The 16,945-nt window shown below is 48.1% G+C and overlaps 1 protein-coding gene across 1 annotated transcript in view; it reads right to left on the reverse strand.

The window, feature by feature from the left end:
• Positions 1 to 16,945, reverse strand: part of spata18 (spermatogenesis associated 18) — a 72,469-nt gene that overhangs the window by 37,722 nt on the left and 17,802 nt on the right. The window contains exon 7 of the mRNA XM_069923090.1: positions 4,937 to 5,147. Coding sequence (XP_069779191.1) covers positions 4,937 to 5,147 — 211 coding nt within the window. The remainder of the gene's footprint in view (positions 1 to 4,936; positions 5,148 to 16,945) is intronic.

Consider the following 16,945-nt stretch of genomic DNA (forward strand, 5'->3'; position numbering starts at 1 on the left):
TAGTTGAGTTATAGTATTACCATTCGTTACGATGTTTGTAGGTTTCCGAGGGATATTGGTAAATGAAGGTAAAGTTTATTTCTGATTAAAGGAGGGATGTCATGATAATGAATATGTATGAGATGTACCGGAAGTCACGTGGTAGGAGAGAGAGATAAGAGCACAAGCAGGAGAACAAAGGAAACTGGAAAATAAAGACACTGAGAAGTTTACCTGATAAAACTTGTGTTTGATGTTTTATTAACTTCACATTTCAGGCCACAAATGTGACAGGCTCCTCTTTCCACGGCGGGTCCCTGCTTTTTCGTACAGGTAAGGCCTTCACCTTTCTCTTCCGGCATCTTTCCTTTTTCTTTTCTTCCCGTTTTTGGCTTTTCTTTCTTTGGTGCCATTTCCTCCACACCTTTATTTTTTATTTGTTGTGGTTTGTGTGTCTGTGGCTTTGCTTTTTCTTTACTTTTTTTCCTTTTCTGGAGAGGGCTGGTATTCTCCTACTGGCCACTACTCCATCACGTGACTCCTCCCAGACGAACACATTTCATACGACTTCATTAAGGCAGCAATTTTGGAGTGAAAACAACCGTCCCAACAATCCTACATCGCAGGATTCCTAGCTGATAACAGCCTTGGTTGATAGGAGGATGTCACAGTTGCTGAGGAAATGGCACAGGCTGGCTGCAGAAGGGAGAAGTTTCTCCGCTGTTTTTCTCCTCTGGTTCATGGTCATTTGGTAGGCATCTTTCAGGTAGCCACCATCGCCGAGTTAGCAAGACAGGCAGATGCCGTTATGGACACAACCTCTGTAGTGCAGCCAGCAGCAGTTACTACAGCAACCAGTAAACCAGAAAAAAATGAGCTAGTGCAACAAATGGCAGCACTCAGTGTGCAAGTCGAGTCATCTGGAACCAGAAGAATTACCCCCATTTCAAGTCCAACTGGAATTGTGCAGATCGGGGATGTGACAGAGGCGGCACAGCATGTATTTATTGGAAACACCAGGAATTTGACACTAAAGCTTGCTCATGCCAGTCTCCTTGCATCTTTCCTCAAAGAGCAGCCAGGAAACAAGGCCCTGAAGTGAAGACAATTGCTGCTCATGGGAATCTCAGCCACTGCCTTTTCCTTAGAGACTGCCTCTCTGGTCATCAATTTCATGTCAATTCCAGGACAGAAATTTCAGTGATTCCTCCCATTTTACAAGAGCACAGTCACCCTAACACATCATGTATTCTGACTCCTGCAAATTATTCCAATATCCAAACGTATGGTCAGAAGTCACTCGTGCTTGATTTTGGTCTCGGGAAGCTTTGTCGGTGGGTTTTCGCAGTCACAAATGTATCAAAACCCATTTTTGGTGGGTTGCCCTCCAATCATTTATACAGACCACCAGCCACTTACATATACTGTACCTCACGAACAAGCGTGCAGCACTATTCACCATGTGAAGTCCGACACTTGGCTTTCATCCTAAAATTTTCCTGACATCCGGCACATTCAAGGGAAATTGAATATGGTGGCCAATGCCCTATTCTGACAAGACGTGGAGACCTTACATACAATGACTATTATCGACTTCACTGCCATGGTTCAACACAGCACACAGATTCTGATCTCATCCAGTACTAATGGATGAGCACAAGTTTCAACCTGAAAGACTTACAAATTGGTGACTCAGGTGAGACACAAGTGTTTGTCACTTCCACCAGTACACCAAGACCTTTTGTACCTGTGATAATGAGCCGATAAGTTTTCACTGCCCTCCACAACCTATCTCATCCAGACAGGAGAGCGTCGGTCAAGCTGGTTACAAAATGGTTTATCTGGCCTCACATTAAGAGGGATGTTGGGTTATGGGCACCAACCTGCTTGCTGTGTCAGCGTTCTAAAGTCTCCAGACACACAAAATCCAGACTTGGAGATTTTCCTGTTCCTGATTCTCGTTTCGATCACATCCCCCTGGTCTTGATCATTCCACTCAAACCATCAAGCAGGTACACTTATTTACTCACGTGTGAGGACCAAGCTACAAGATGGCAGGAGGCCATTCCTGAATCCAACATTTCTGTGGAGAAATTTGCTCAGGCCTTCATTGAGTATTGGAATCCAGCCTTCATGTCCCAGACACTATTGCCACTGACCGAAGTTCTCATGAGTCCACACTGTTCTGAGCTCTCACTGAGCTTTTGGGCATCACTCGCATTCAGAATATGACTTACTTTGGCAACGTGGTTGATGGATAATCAGACTGGCTGGTGTACTGAGATTTCTTTGCTATGGGTTGTGATGTAGATGGCTGCCTGATCCTTGACATATGCTGGCTTCAAACAGTCAATCGAGACAGTTTTTCCTTTCTGGAATACAAAACATTTAGGCTGGTGTTGTATTCCCTCATAAGGGCCATTGTAAACTTGTTGACATGGCTGGCGAATGGCATCATGTTGAACGAAGACGTGCGCAGTGTTGCAGATCAGCTGGCCAATGGCCTTGTTGAGCATTTCAACCACCAGTTAAAAACAGCAATGACAGCTGGGGCCAATGCATCTCTATGCAGCAATTGGTTGCCCACGGTCCTTCTTGGCATTCGTACTACCGTTTAAACGGACCTCAGTTGTTTAGTAGTGGAAATGGTATATGGCACCAGATTAACATTTCCTGGTGAATTTGTTGAACTGGTAACAGTGACTAGGCTGCATGACCCAGCTAATTATATCAACTGACTATGGCAGAGCATGCAATAACTTAGACCAACGCCAATGCAACGTGCAACCATTGCAGTGTACGTGCCAGCTGATCTGCAACACTGCATACATCTTCATTCGACATGATGCCATTCGCCAGCCATGACAACAAGTTTACAATGGCCCTTATGAGGGAATACAACACCAGCCTAAATGTTTTGTATTCCAGAAAGGGAAAACTGTCTCGATTGACTGTTTGAAGCCAGCATATGTCAAGGATCAGCCATTTATATCACAACCCATAGCAAAGAAATCTCAGTACACCAGCCAGTCCGATTATCCATCAACCACATTGCCAAAGTAAATCAGGCCTGACTATCAACCCACTGGACTGTTATGTAGCAGGACAGATCCAGACAACTGCCATTTCGCCTGACTCAGAGGAGGTGGGGTGGGGGAGGGGGGGGGTGGGAGGGCTGACGCGACCACATACCTATACAAGTATCAAGTACAGCCAGTCACTACTGGAAATGTTAACACTCTATGCATGTTTGAACAGGAGCAGGAATAGTGTAGTAGTTAAAGCGCATGTGCGGGGTAAGAAGGAGGAGAGGAATATCGTGATCACCTGCAGGTCTGTCGTGAATCGATAAGGTAGGGGGGTGTGGTTAGAGAGGCTGCTGGGAAGAAGGCTGATGTAGAGCAGTGGTTTTCAAACGTTTTCTTTCCACTCACATATCACCTTAAACAATTCCTCACTAATCACAGAGCACCTGTGGCGTAGGAATTACTTAAGGTGGTATGTGAGTGGAAAGAAAATTATTGAAAACCACTGATGTTGAGTGAAATAAAATAAAATAACTAACAGGTTTTTGCTGAAGACTATTGAGTGTGTCCTTTTTACTGGTCATGCAGTGTGTATTGAGCTGTTCCTACACCTGCCCAGTTTCTTAAATTTCCTTGAAAGTCAATGTTTGTTGCCTCAAGAGATATCAGCAAACTAACTAACTGATGAAATTTTACAATTATTTTGGGGGTCTATAAGAAAAAATCTTAACTTTCTGTGGGTGCATAATAGAAACCTTCAAACATTTATAAAGTCAGGCCGAACCTTTGTCACTGTTATCCACCAAAGACTTAACCCATTTATCATCCTTCTAATATTTTTAAACTGTCTTTTTCCACTGCTTTCATAGATCGACACATAAACAGGCCTTTCAGATCAGTGTCTGCTCCAAACATGGTGTGTGAATTAAACTAAAATTCTACTGCTTGTATTTGATACATGGCCCTCAATTCACATGCATCTCTTGAAGCCTCTTAAACATTACCACTATGTATGCCTATATCACGACCCCTGGCATGCTGTTCCAGGCTTCTACCATCTCCTTTAAACCCCCACTCTCCCCTACAATTTTTTTTAAAAACACACACGTACTCTTAGATGTGACATTTCTATCCCGAGTTTTAAAAAAAAAAGAGATTCTGACTGTTTATTTCTAAATACAGAGTACAGAGACCCAAAGTCTAATCAAGGTTTAAAATTTAACACAAACTCTGATTTTAATTTATTTTTCTCAATAAATAAGCATTGATGCTTCATAAATCTACATTTTCTGCTGTCTCTGCAAATACAGACCTGTTTGTTTTGGATTAAGACCCAACATTTAGAGATCTAGGTCCAATCTAGGTTTGCAAATAGTAGCAGCTATTCATGATACCCTATATCCTAATGTGTCCCACTGACAGATAGCTCAGTGGTTAGAGTAGTGGTCTTGTAAACCAGAGGTTGCAAGTTTGATCCTTGCTGGGATCTCATTGCTATGAGGGGGGCACTTGTCAAAGTAGTGACTCTCTGTCTTCCCTGTGGTAGATTAAGTTAAAGAATTTCAATTCATGTATTATGGAACCTTTACAATTTAATTTCCATTTTAAATACGGGGTATGTCAATGGCTCAAACTTTGCAACCCACTGGGATAGAGAGTTTTGAGCAATGATAAAAATCTTTGGTGTGAAAAAAATTTCATCATCTTGGTGCAATCTAATGTCATTTTGTATTTTGAAGTAATTAGCAGATGGAAGTTGGCATATCTTATTCACATAACTTTGACTAGCTAGTCACTAAAATTTATGACTCTTTACGGTTGACATGGTTATCAGTCACAAACCAATATGGGACCCAAAATCCAGCTCTGCAGAGCCATCAGGAAAAACATAGCAGATGCAATGAGATACTGCACTATATTTCTCTACTCACTGCTGTTGCGATGAATATTATTCGTTGCACCATCCCTAGATCATCCACATAACGTCTCAGGAGGTTCTGTGCATTCAGCCGCTCATTGGCATAAATGTCATTGAAGCGGGATATCAGTCGGGCTTGACGAGAAGCATTAGTCAGTTTACCATAGGTTGGACGAGAGCGGTTCACAGATGGGAAAGTGATTGGAGAACGGCGCCCTGGGATTCTTTAAAACAAAGTACAATCATTAAAATTCCAATAAACCACAGTATTAAACCATATAGACATGCTTTGGAATTTTAATGTTGTTATATTATTAAATACTTTTTTTTGGCAGCTACTAAATTTTGAGGGAATGGTGGGTGTGGGAGAAAATGCAAGCTTTAGACAACTTAGAGATCTGCAGTATTTAGGAACATTCTCTGGCTTTCCAAAGCAAGAACTGGTGCAGATTTAAAATGTGTGTTAGGATTGAGATCATGTTGTTCCCACTTCCTCTGGTCTTACTTGGGGAGTATTTGCACATTGTGCAATGTGAATTAAAACTGCAAACTTCTCATAAAGAAGAGTTTTATGGTTTCACTAAAAAGGAAGAAAGAAAACCTTTCTCCCTTGATTATTTGAGTCAGTGGGCATAGACTTACTTCATTTGAGGTAAAAGCACAAAAACATTCTTTGTGGCTTTATTGCAATACGAGTATTTAACAGGAAAAGGAATTGTCCAAGGAGTATGCTTGTAGTCTTGTTCACCTTTTAGATAATGTTACTGTGATGTGACCCATGAGCTGCATTGCTTTTAAGTAAGACCATGAATGACTCACTGACATTACTCTCATTGGAACAGAGCAGTGGTTCATACACCTGATTGTATAACATCTTTGTTGCAAGTGCACACTTGAAGACACCAGGAGGACCATATTAACAAATTATTTGTCTGTAACCTGTATTAGAGCTCACACGTGATAAATAAGCTCTTGATAGTTCCATGTGCTAGACAGCACAGTTTGATTCCCAAAGTCTGACAATTCAAATCTCACTTACTAATGGTGATAGATGTGCAAATAATGGATGCATTAGATATCATTTTGAAGAATTCTACAGATTATGGAATGATTCCTGTGAATTGGAGGGTGACAAAGGAAAGCCCGCTATTTAAAAAAAAAACGGGGAGAGAAAAAATAGAAAATGTAGTCTAGAACTAGTATTGGGAAAAAGTTATAGGCTTTGTAGAGGAGAAACTAACAGGCCACTTTGAAAATATCAGGCTTAGACAAAGTCAACATGGATTTTTGAATGGAAATCCCAAACCTACTGAGCTTGAGGATGTAACGAGCAGAAGAGATAATGAAGAACCGGTTGATATAGTGTTTTTAGATTTACAGAAAAAAATTTCATACAGTTCACATAAAAGGTTAGTGTGCAAAATGAAAGTACATGATTTGGGAGGGAGGAGTCATGTATTGTGAGAGATAGACAAAGACCGAGAGAGACAGAGACTGGCAGAAACAGAGGGAAGGAGCAGGGGGAAGGAGCAGGGGGAGGGGAGGGGGAAGGGGGAAAGGGAGAAGGGAAGAGGGAGAGGGAATAGGGGAAGGGGGGGTTGGGGGAATGGGGGAATGGGGAGTGGGGTGGAGGGAGGGAGGAGGAGGGGGAAGGTGGGAGGGTGAAGAGGGAGAGCGGGTGAGAAAGGAGGAGGAGGGAGAGAGAGACAGAGAGGGATAGACACAGGGACATAAGGCTTTTTTATACTGGTACAAATAAAACGAATGGAAAAAGTGGATATTCTCCACCTTCACATTGCTGCACCTTGCTTTTTAAAAACGGCGATGGCATATGCTGGATGCAGACTCCTATCCTTCCGGGGGCGGTAGTCCCAGAGGTGGAGCAAGTCGCTTCGCCTTGTTCCATAAGGGCACTGCCACTGAAGGCGGCTGCTTAGGGCCTGGCTGATGATGTCATGATGATACCGACAGCCCATGACCAAGGAGCCACCACCATGGCTGCCATGGTGATTGGTGCTGGGGTTAGGGCTCCATATTGCCACCTGGAAATGCCTTCTTCCCCCTCCGCCCCTCACTCCTTCACTGAGCCAGGCTGGAAGGAGGCAGACAATGGCACAGCAGAGTCTGGCGGGGTGAGCCTCTTTTTGATTTAATGTGGATCAATGGCCATCTTCGTTACCCAAAGTCCTCCATGCAGCTGGAACATCTCTGCGTTTCTCAGAGCAGTTCCAGGTGCGTGTGGGATTATGGCTAATGAAGAGGGCCATTCCTCGGTGCGTATATTCGACCTCAAGGTGATGGGCGGCGTTACTGGACCATTCACCCTGCCTCCCTCAGCTCCAGAGGATGACTCCCGACGCCGCTCTCCATAAAAGCAAGGCTGGAGCAGCCTTATAGGGCTTCTCCATAAACAGTAAGTTCAGTCAGCTGCAACGCGGCATTGATATATAAAAAGGGCTACAGACAGAGAGTGAGAAAGAGACAGGAGGGAAAGGAAGGCGGGGGGGGAGAGGGAGGAAAAGGGGGGGAGGGGGAGAGAGAGAGAGACAGGGTAAGAGAGAGACGGATGGGAGAGAGGGAGAGGGAGAGAGAGACGGATGGGAGAGAGGGAGAGGGAGACAGGAGACAGGAGATATTTGAGGAAGGATATACTGGCTTTGGAGACGGTCCAGAGGAGGTTTACTAGGTTGATCCCTGGGATGAAGGGGTTAAATCATCTAGGATTTATTCGCTCGAGTTCAGAAGAATGAGAGGAGATCTCATATAGGATTATGAAGGGTATGGATAGGATAGATGTAGGAAGGTTTTTTGAGCTAGCCGGGGAAACTAAAATGAGAGGACACAGTCTCAAGATTCGGGGGAGTAGATTTAGGACAGAGATGAGGAAAAATAGTTTTTCCCAGAGAGTAGTGAATGTTTGGAATTCTCTAACCAGGGAAGTGGTTGAGGCTGCCTCATTAAACATATTTAAAATTCGGTTAGATAAATTTTTACATGATAGAGGAATTAGGGGATATGGGGCGAAGGCAGGTAGGTGGAGTTAGGTCATAAATTAGATCAGCCATGATCGTATTGAATGGCGGAGCAGGCTCGATGGGCCATTTTTGGCCTACTCCTGTTCCTACTTCCTATGATCCTATGTTCCTATAGGGGAGAGAGAGAGATAGACAGGAGAAAGAGAGATGGGGAGAGAGAGACAAGGGGAGAAAGAGAGAGACAAGGGGAGAGAGAGAGAGAGAGAGACAAGGGGAGAGAGAGAGAGACAAGGGGAGAGAGAGAGAGAGAGAGAAAGAGAGTTGATGGATCATCAATCACTTGAAAAACTGTTGTTGAGAAACCAATTGACATTTATTCACTTAAGAACAATGGCACATCCATACTGTTCGACTGTCCTGCACTAAGGAAGAGCCTGTGGGGAGGGGCCACAGGTACAATCAACCAATAGCTGTGCCTGACCAGAAAATTATACATAATAGTTGTTTACCACATTTACCCCTTGTTTTTAAAAAGAGGCCAGCAGGGTGACAAGACCTTATAAGGTTAATTGAAAGTTTAGTCTTTCAGGCGATTTGGTCATTCACTGGGACCATCGTAGAACCGGTTACGGCTGCGGTGGAGTCTTGGGCGGTCTCAGATGTCTGTATGTACTCATCGGTGTTGCGCTGGTGGGTAGGCGCCTATGAGTCTGGTGTATCCTCCCTCAGGGCAGAAACAGGGTACCAGGAGTGAGGTGCATCATGTATGTTCAATGGAGAGGGGGGTGTGGGGCGATTAACAGTGGTCTCCAGGGCACCTGAGGGAGCCAAGTCGATGACAGAGACGGTGTCTTCATGTCTGTCATGATATGCCATGTAGAGCATATTGGGGATTGGAAGAGGTGGACCCTTTCAACCAGGAGGTCAGACTTATGGCTCCTCACATGATTCCACAGTAGGATGGGCCCTGGGGACGTCAGCCATGCTGGTAGTGTAGCCCCTGTCACAGATTTCCTGGGAAAGGAGAACATGTGTTCATGTGGTGTGGCATTTGCAGCAGTACATAGCAGGGACCTGATAGAGTGGAGGGCTTCTTTCCAGCAGGAGACTGGGAGACCCATAGACCTTAAGGCTAGGAGGATGTCTTCTAAACCGTAGCAGTCTCCCTTTCCACTTGCCCGTTACCCCAGGGGTTGAAACTAGTGGTCCTGCTCATGTCAATGCCTCTGGCCAACAGGTACCGGCTCAGCACATGACTCATAAAAGGATGGCTCCCAGTCACTGTGGATATAACTGGGGAAGCCAAACAGAGTGAAGAGGCTTGATGATTGTGGCAGCGGTCATGTCCGAGCAGGGGATGGCAAATAGAAAATGGGAATTGGGAGTATTCATCAATGATGTTAAGGAAATACACAATGCGGTCAGAGGAGGGCAGGGGTCCTTTAAACTTGACACTGAGTCATTCAAAGGGGCGGGTGGCTTTAATTAATTATGCCCTGTCTGGCCGGTAGAAGTTTGGCTAGCACTCAGCGCAGACCTGGCAGCTCTTTGTTGTGGACCTGATCTCATGGATGGAGTACGGCAGGTTGCATACTTTAAACAAAATGAAAAAAACCTGGTAACTCCAGGGTGACAGAGATGGTTGTGGAGGTTTTTTCAGCAATCGAACTGTGCGGCTCATTAAGTTTCCCCAGCTTGTATAAGATACCTAATTGTAGGTGTACAGTTCAATCCTCCATCTCAGTATTTTGTCATTTTTTTGATTTTACCCCACTGCTGATTGTTAAACATGAATGCAACTGCGCGTTGATCAGTCAGGAGGGTGAATCTCTTACCGGCCAGGTAATGGCGCTGGTGCTGCACTGCCTCAACAATGTTTTGGGCCTCTTTCTTGACTGAGGAGCGTCGAATCTCGGGGTCCTGCAGGGTATGTGAAAAAAATGCGACTGGCCTGCCTGCCTGGTTAAGGGTGGCTGTCAGGGCGAAGTCTGATGCATCATCTTCCACCTGAAACAAGGTGGATTCGTCCACAGCATGCATTGTGCCTCAGCACTGGGGGAAGGATGTGGATTTGATGAGGGGGTCAGCCCTTGTCCACATAATTGGGGACCCATTGAGCATAATAGGAAAAGGACACCTCTTCAGGGCTTGAGGCTGTGTGGAAGGGGAAGCTCCAGGCGCGGTCGCATGCAGCTGATGACTCCATTCTCCACGATACATCCAAGGATGGCCAGATGGGTGGTGCAGAACACACACTTGGCCTTATTATATGTAAGGTTAAGGAGTTTGGTTATTTCGAGAAATTTCTGGAGATTGGTGTCATGTTCCTGTAGGTCATGGCCACAGATGGTGATATTATCAAGGTATGGGAAAGTGGCCCACAACTCATACTGATCCACCATGTGGTCCATCTCCCACTGGAAGATCAAGATGCTGTTTGTGACATCGAAGGGAACCTGCAGGAAGTGGTAGAGGCGGCCTCCATCTTGAACGCCATATACTGATGGTTCTCTGGGTGGATAGGGAGCTGGTAGTACCCCAACTTCAGGCCAATGGTCAAAAAGACCATTGGGCAATTTGGTTGACCATGTCGGCGATGCACGGGAGGGGGTGGGCATCCAACTATTTGCAACTATTCCAAAATGTGCAAATCAAAAACCCTTCCAGACAGCACCGTATGCAGAACGTGGGGGCCGCCGTCCTAGACACCATCATCACTGGGGGCCATCAGCGTCATGTGCAATCTGTGGGGGTTGTCAACTTGGATGCCATCTTTTGGATCGAGCAAATCGATCAAATGCGTGCCGCATCCAACGTGCATCTGTTGATGGTCTGACTGTAGTCGATGACCATCCTATTCTTTTCCCCATTCTGAACTACCACTACCTGCACTCTTCAAGTGCTGGTGCTGGCTTCAACAATCCCCCTTGAGTAAGTGCTGTGCCTCTGCCTGGATGAAAGCCCTGTCCCGAGCATTGTACTGCTTACTTTTAGTGGCACCAGGTTTACAGTCGGGAGTGAGGTTGGTGATTAACGACAGGGGGATGATTTTAAGTGTGGAGAGCCTGCAGATCGTGCATGGTGAACGGTTGGATTGTTGTCACTGTGCGGTGGGGAGTTGCAGAGGGCAGGTGGCACACAGTGGTTTGGTTTGAAAATTGCCAGCTATACACAGTGACGGGTGGATGGGCCCCATCGAACTCCATCATCACACTTTTAAGGTGATACTGAAAATCCAGTCCCAGTAGCACAGCAGTGGAGATCTGCAGCATTAACATCAGTTCAGTACCCAGCACCACAGGAGTCACTACGCAGAAGCCTCGCACGTCCGCTGTGTGAATTGCACGGCACTGTGTCCAGGAGTAAAAAGCTCTCTGTGCTCCCACTATCGAATAAGCAACTCATCTCATGGCCATTTACATGAATATTCATCATCAACCTGGCTAGTTGATGTGGGCTGTCTTGGTCGAGTGTGATAGAGGCCAGTGTTGTGGATGGTGACGGTGTGCAAGATGGTGGCCCCCAGGATGCGCACGCAGCACTACTCGATCCAGAAGATGGCACCCAAGTTGACAACCCCCACGGAGTGCACATGACACTGCTGGCCCCCAGTGATGTCGGTGTCCAGGATGGCGGCCCCCACGTTTTGCACATGGTGCTGTTAGGAAGGGGTTTTGATGTGCACACTTTGGAATAGTGGCCCTTCATCCTGCAGCTGGAACAAGTTAAATCCTTTGCTGGGCAGCGTTTCCTCTAATGCTTGCCCAGGCTGCAGAAGTAGCACTTTGGGTGCTCCCATAGCACCGCAGTTGTGGATGGGTCTCCACCGGAGTAGGACGAGAGTGATAGGAGGTGGTTATGGAGCACTGCTGCCATGGTCAAATCATTAGCAGAGCAAAGGGGTGGCCAAGAGGCGGCCACGTTGTCAGTCGAGTAGGCCTCCATGTTCTGGAGAGCCACCTCCAGCGTACCTCCGCAGACTGAGATCCCCCTCCTCCAAGAGTCTCCGTCGAATGTAGTTCAACCTGCGGCATAGGCATCCCGGATCAGGTCCTCTGTGTACTCCACAGCAAACATGTCCTTGCATTCACAGGCCCTACAGAGGGCTTGCAGGACCAGAAGATAATTGGTGTTGGACTCACTGGGTCGTTGTTTGTGGGTCAATAAAAGGTGTCTGGCATAGACGATATTGATTTTATGCAGATTCTGTCCTTTGAGTATGTCCATGTTACAATGTATTGCCCCTGATCATGGAATATACCAGGGTGCTGACCAAGGGGTGCAGTACTTGTAGCTTATTGGTCTCTGATTGCACAATGGTGGAGGAAGCCTGCAGGAACGCTTCAAAACAGCGCAGCCAGAGTTCAAAGTTGGTGGATGCCTCGGGCAATTGAGGGTCGATCTCCAGCTTTTCTGGCTTCAGGATCTGCTCCATTGTAAAAAAAAACAACTTTAAGTGAATAAAATTGATGAACCATCAATTACTCAAAAGCCTGTTGTTGAGAAACCAATAGGCTTTTATTCACTTAGAACAATGGCACATCCATGCTGTTCGACTGTCCTGCACTGAGGAGGGGTCTGTGGAACAGCCACCTTTACACAGGAGCCTGTGGGGAGGGGCCACAGATACAATCGGTCAATAGGTATGCCCGACCACACAATTATACATAACAGTGCTTTACCACAAGAGGCGGGGGGATATAGAGAGATAGAGATGATGCACAGTAAATAACTCTGAGGCTGAGACTGAGTAACTGATCTACAAGCTCTTATTCACAATGGACAAGGACTTCATCCTGTGTCATGACCCGGGCTTTCTGGGGAAGGGTCAGGATGACGGAGGCTTTATACAAGGTAAAAAGAGGGAGGGGCCACAGGTACAGTCACAGGAAGGGGCGGAGCCATTAATCAGAAATACAATACAGCTCAGCAGTTTACTATATTCACTCCTTGTTTTTTTTTATTTGTCTGGCGGAGTGATGTGGGGCACAAAGTCTTAAGGTTAAGGTGGTCCAGTGGCTTGATCTTCCATACTGACCGGCGGATCACCAGTTGTAGGATTCCGGCTGGGGCTACTGTCTTGTCCCGGACCTCCAGCGCTGTATTGATGTGCAGGGAGCATGATGGCTCGGCCGAGTGGCTGGGGTGGGGGGAGGGTGCAGCAGTATGTGATGCATGACTGAGGAAGGGGGGTGTTGCCTGGTGGATGTACTCCTCGGGGCCCCCATGTGCACGAGGTCCCAGATGGAGACCATTTCTTCATGCCTACCTCAGTAGGCCACGTACGTGTATTTGGGGTTCGCTTGGAGGAGCTGAATCCTTTTGACAGGGGGGTCAGTTTTATGGCCCCTCACGTATTTTTGTAGCAAGACCAGCCCTGGAGATGTCAGCCAGGAAAGAAGGGTGGTCCCTGACATGGGCTTCCTGAGGAAGGAGAAAAATCTTTTGTGAGGGGTAACATTAGTGGCAGTACATCACAGAAATTGAGTGTCATGGAGTGCCACTGGAGGAACCTCCTGCCAGTGAGAGACAGACAGTCCCCTGGACTTTAGGGCAAGGAGGTTGGCCTTTCATACGGTGCCGTTCTCTCACTCAACCTGACTGTTCCCCCAGGGGGGTTATAGCTCATGGTCCTGTTGGTGGCGATATCCCTGGCCAACAGGAATTGGCGCAGTTCATCGCTCATAAATGAGGACCTCCGGTCACTGTGAAAGTATGATGGGTACCCGAACAGGGTGGACAGGGCCCAAATAACTGTGATAGCGGTAATGTCAGGGCAGGGGATGGCAAAGGGGAACTGCAAATATTCATCAATAACTGTGAGGAAGTATGTATTGCAGTTGGTGGAGGGAAGGGTCCCCTTGAAGTCCATGCTCAAGTGCTCGAAGGGGCACATGGCTTTTTATCAGGTGTGCTCTGTCCGGTTGGTAAAAATGAGGCATGCACTCTGCACAGACCCTACAGTCCCTAGTCATGTCTCTGGCATTCCCAATGAAGTATAGCAGATTCCAAGATTTGATAAAGTGAAAAAATCTTGTGACACTAGGTGGCAGAGGCCATTGTGGAGGGGTTTGAGGTGATCCACCTGTGCACGGGCACATGTCCTTTGTGACAAAGCACCTGAGGGCACGTTGAGCTTCCCGGCCAGTACAGGATGTCATAATTGTAGATGGAGAATTCGATCCTCCACCTCAAAACTTTATCGTTCTTTATCTTACGCTGCTGTTTATTGTTGAACATGAATGCCATGAGCAGGGTAAAATGTCTGCAGGCCAGGTAATGCCTCCAGCATCATACTGCTTCAACTATCACCAAAGCCTCCTTCTCTTTCGAGGAGCGTCAGACTTCAGGGCCCTGGAGGGTGCAGGAGAAAAAGGCAACAGGGTGGCCTGCCTGATTGAGGGTGGCGGAAAGAGGGAAAAAAAAAATCAGATGCATTGCTCTCTACCTGAAAGATTCATCCACAGCATAGGTTGCATCTTTTGCGGTCCTCTTTTATGAGGCAGAAGGCTGCCCATGCTTCAATTTTAAGGGGAAAGGAGATGATCGATAAGGGGATGGACTTTATCCGAATAATTTGGAATCCACTGGGTGTAATAAGAAAAGAACCCCAGGCACCTTTTCAGGGCCTTGAGGCTGTGGGAAAGAGGGAGGTCTAGCAGAGGCCGCTTGCAGTTGGGGTCGGGGCCAATGACCCTATTTTCCATGATGCAGCTAAGGATCGCCAGTCGGGTGGTGCAAAAAAACACACTTATCCTTATTATAGGTCAGATTTAGGCATTTGGCAGTAGTGAGGAATTTCTGAAGGTTCGCGTATGGTCTTGCAAGTCGTGGCCACAGATCGTGGTGTTATCCAGATATGGGATGATGGCATGCAGGTTATTTTGGTCTACCATCCGGTTCATCTCCCATTGGAAGATGGAAACGCCATTGGTGACACTGAAGGGGACTCTGAGGAAATGGTAGATGCAGCTGTCTCCCTTGAAAGCTGTATACTGGTGATCCTCAGGGCAGATGGGGAGTTGGTGGTAGGTGGATTTCAGGTCTATTGTGGAGAACACACGATACTGGGTGATTTGGTTGACCATATCCACGATGTGAGGGAGCGGGTACACATCCAGCTGTGTGTAGTGATTAATGATTTAACTATAGTCCATCACCATTGTGCGTGTACCCCCACCCTTGACCACCACCACCTGAGCTCTCCAGGGGCTGGTGCTGGCCTTGATAAACCCCTCATCCAGGAGTCTTCGTACCTCTCCCTTTTTAAACACGCTGTCCTCCTCACTGTATCGCCTGCTTTTTGTAGTAACTGGCTTACAGTTGGGGGTAAGATTGGCGAACAGCAGCGGGGGGTGGGTTGATGTGGAGGGTAGAGAGACCATATGTCGGCTGGGCCAGCAGGGGAGGGGAGAGACAGAGCAGCCAGTTAAGGAACTGCAGGCTGCCAACCCCGAGGGCCGTCATATTGCATAGTGACACTCTAAATAGCACTGGAAGTCTAGCCCCAACAGTACTGGCGCACAGAGCTGTGGATAATGAGGAGCTTAAAGTCGCTACATGTCATGACCTGCATAGTTAGTGTCATCGTGGTCTAGGCATAGATTTCTGTGGAGTGAGACTTTGAGACTAAAGTGACTTTGTAAGAAACTGGTTTAGCTTCAAGGGAGTAACGTTGGACAGTGTCTGGATGAATAAACCTCTCGGTGCTTCCGCTGTCAAAAAGGCATTTAGCCATCTGGTCTTTGATGGAGATGTCCATCATGGAGCAGGCGAATTGGTGAGAGCCGCGCTGAGTCTCGGTCAAGGGGCATGATGGTGGTGCCCACGCAGTACCGTGGGTCTCCCCAGAAGTCAGTGCCATCCAAGATGGCGGCTGCCATGCCGCAGCGTGATTGTCTCTGGAAGGTGCCAGTGTCCAAGATAGTGGCTACCATGCCACACACACAGAAGCACTGGGACTGAAGAGCTGCAATCGGCATACTGTTGTGTAGTGGCCTTTCTTCCTGCACTTGGAGCATATCGCATCTCTTACCAGACAGTATTTTCTAGGGTATTTTGCCTGGCCACAAAAGTAGCACTTGGGTGCTCCTGGGAGACAGTGGTTGTGGTAGACTCGTTAATTAGGTGTAATAGCAAACCGGTGGCCTGTAGATCCGTATCCCAGGATGGTGAACCCCATGCGAGCCCATTCACAAAGTATACCTCTGCATTGTGGAGGGTGATCTCCAGCAACTTTGCAAGATTGATTGCTCCCCGCGGGGGGGAGCGCGGGGGGGAGCGCGGGGGGGAGCGCGGGGGGGAGCGCGGGGGGGAGCGCGGGGGAGGAGCGCGGGGGGAGCGTTAGTGTGGAGCGCGGGGGTTGCGTTAGTGTGGAGCGCGGGGGTTGCGTTAGTGTGGAGCGCGGGGGTTGCGTTAGTGTGGAGCGCGGGGGTTGCGTTAGTGTGGAGCGCGGGGGTTGCGTTAGTGTGGAGCGCGGGGGTTGCGTTAGTGTGGAGCGCGGGGGTTGCGTTAGTGTGGAGCGCGGGGGTTGCGTTAGTGTGGAGCGCGGGGGGAGCGTTAGTGTGGAGCGCGGGGGAGCGTTAGTGTGGAGCGCGGGGGGAGCGTTAGTGTGGAGCGCGGGGGGAGCGTTAGTGTGGAGCGCGGGGGGAGCGTTAGTGTGGAGCGCGGGGGGAGCGTTAGTGTGGAGCGCGGGGGGAGCGTTAGTGTGGAGCGCGGGGGGAGCGTTAGTGTGGAGCGCGGGGGGAGCGTTAGTGTGGAGCGCGGGGGGAGCGTTAGTGTGGAGCGCGGGGGGAGCGTTAGTGTGGAGCGCGGGGGGAGCGTTAGTGTGGAGCGCGGGGGGAGCGTTAGTGTGGAGCGCGGGGGGAGCGTTAGTGTGGAGCGCGGGGGGAGCGTTAGTGTGGAGCGCGGGGGGAGCGTTAGTGTGGAGCGCGGGGGGAGCGTTAGTGTGGAGCGCGGGGGGAGCGTTAGTGTGGAGCGCGGGGGGAGCGTTAGTGTGGAGCGCGGGGGGAGCGTTAGTGTGGAGCGCGGGGGGAGCGTTAGTGTGG

The sequence above is a fragment of the Narcine bancroftii genome, chromosome 3 (genome assembly GCF_036971445.1).
Source record: "Narcine bancroftii isolate sNarBan1 chromosome 3, sNarBan1.hap1, whole genome shotgun sequence".
In the NCBI taxonomy this organism is placed as follows: Eukaryota; Metazoa; Chordata; class Chondrichthyes; order Torpediniformes; family Narcinidae; genus Narcine; species Narcine bancroftii.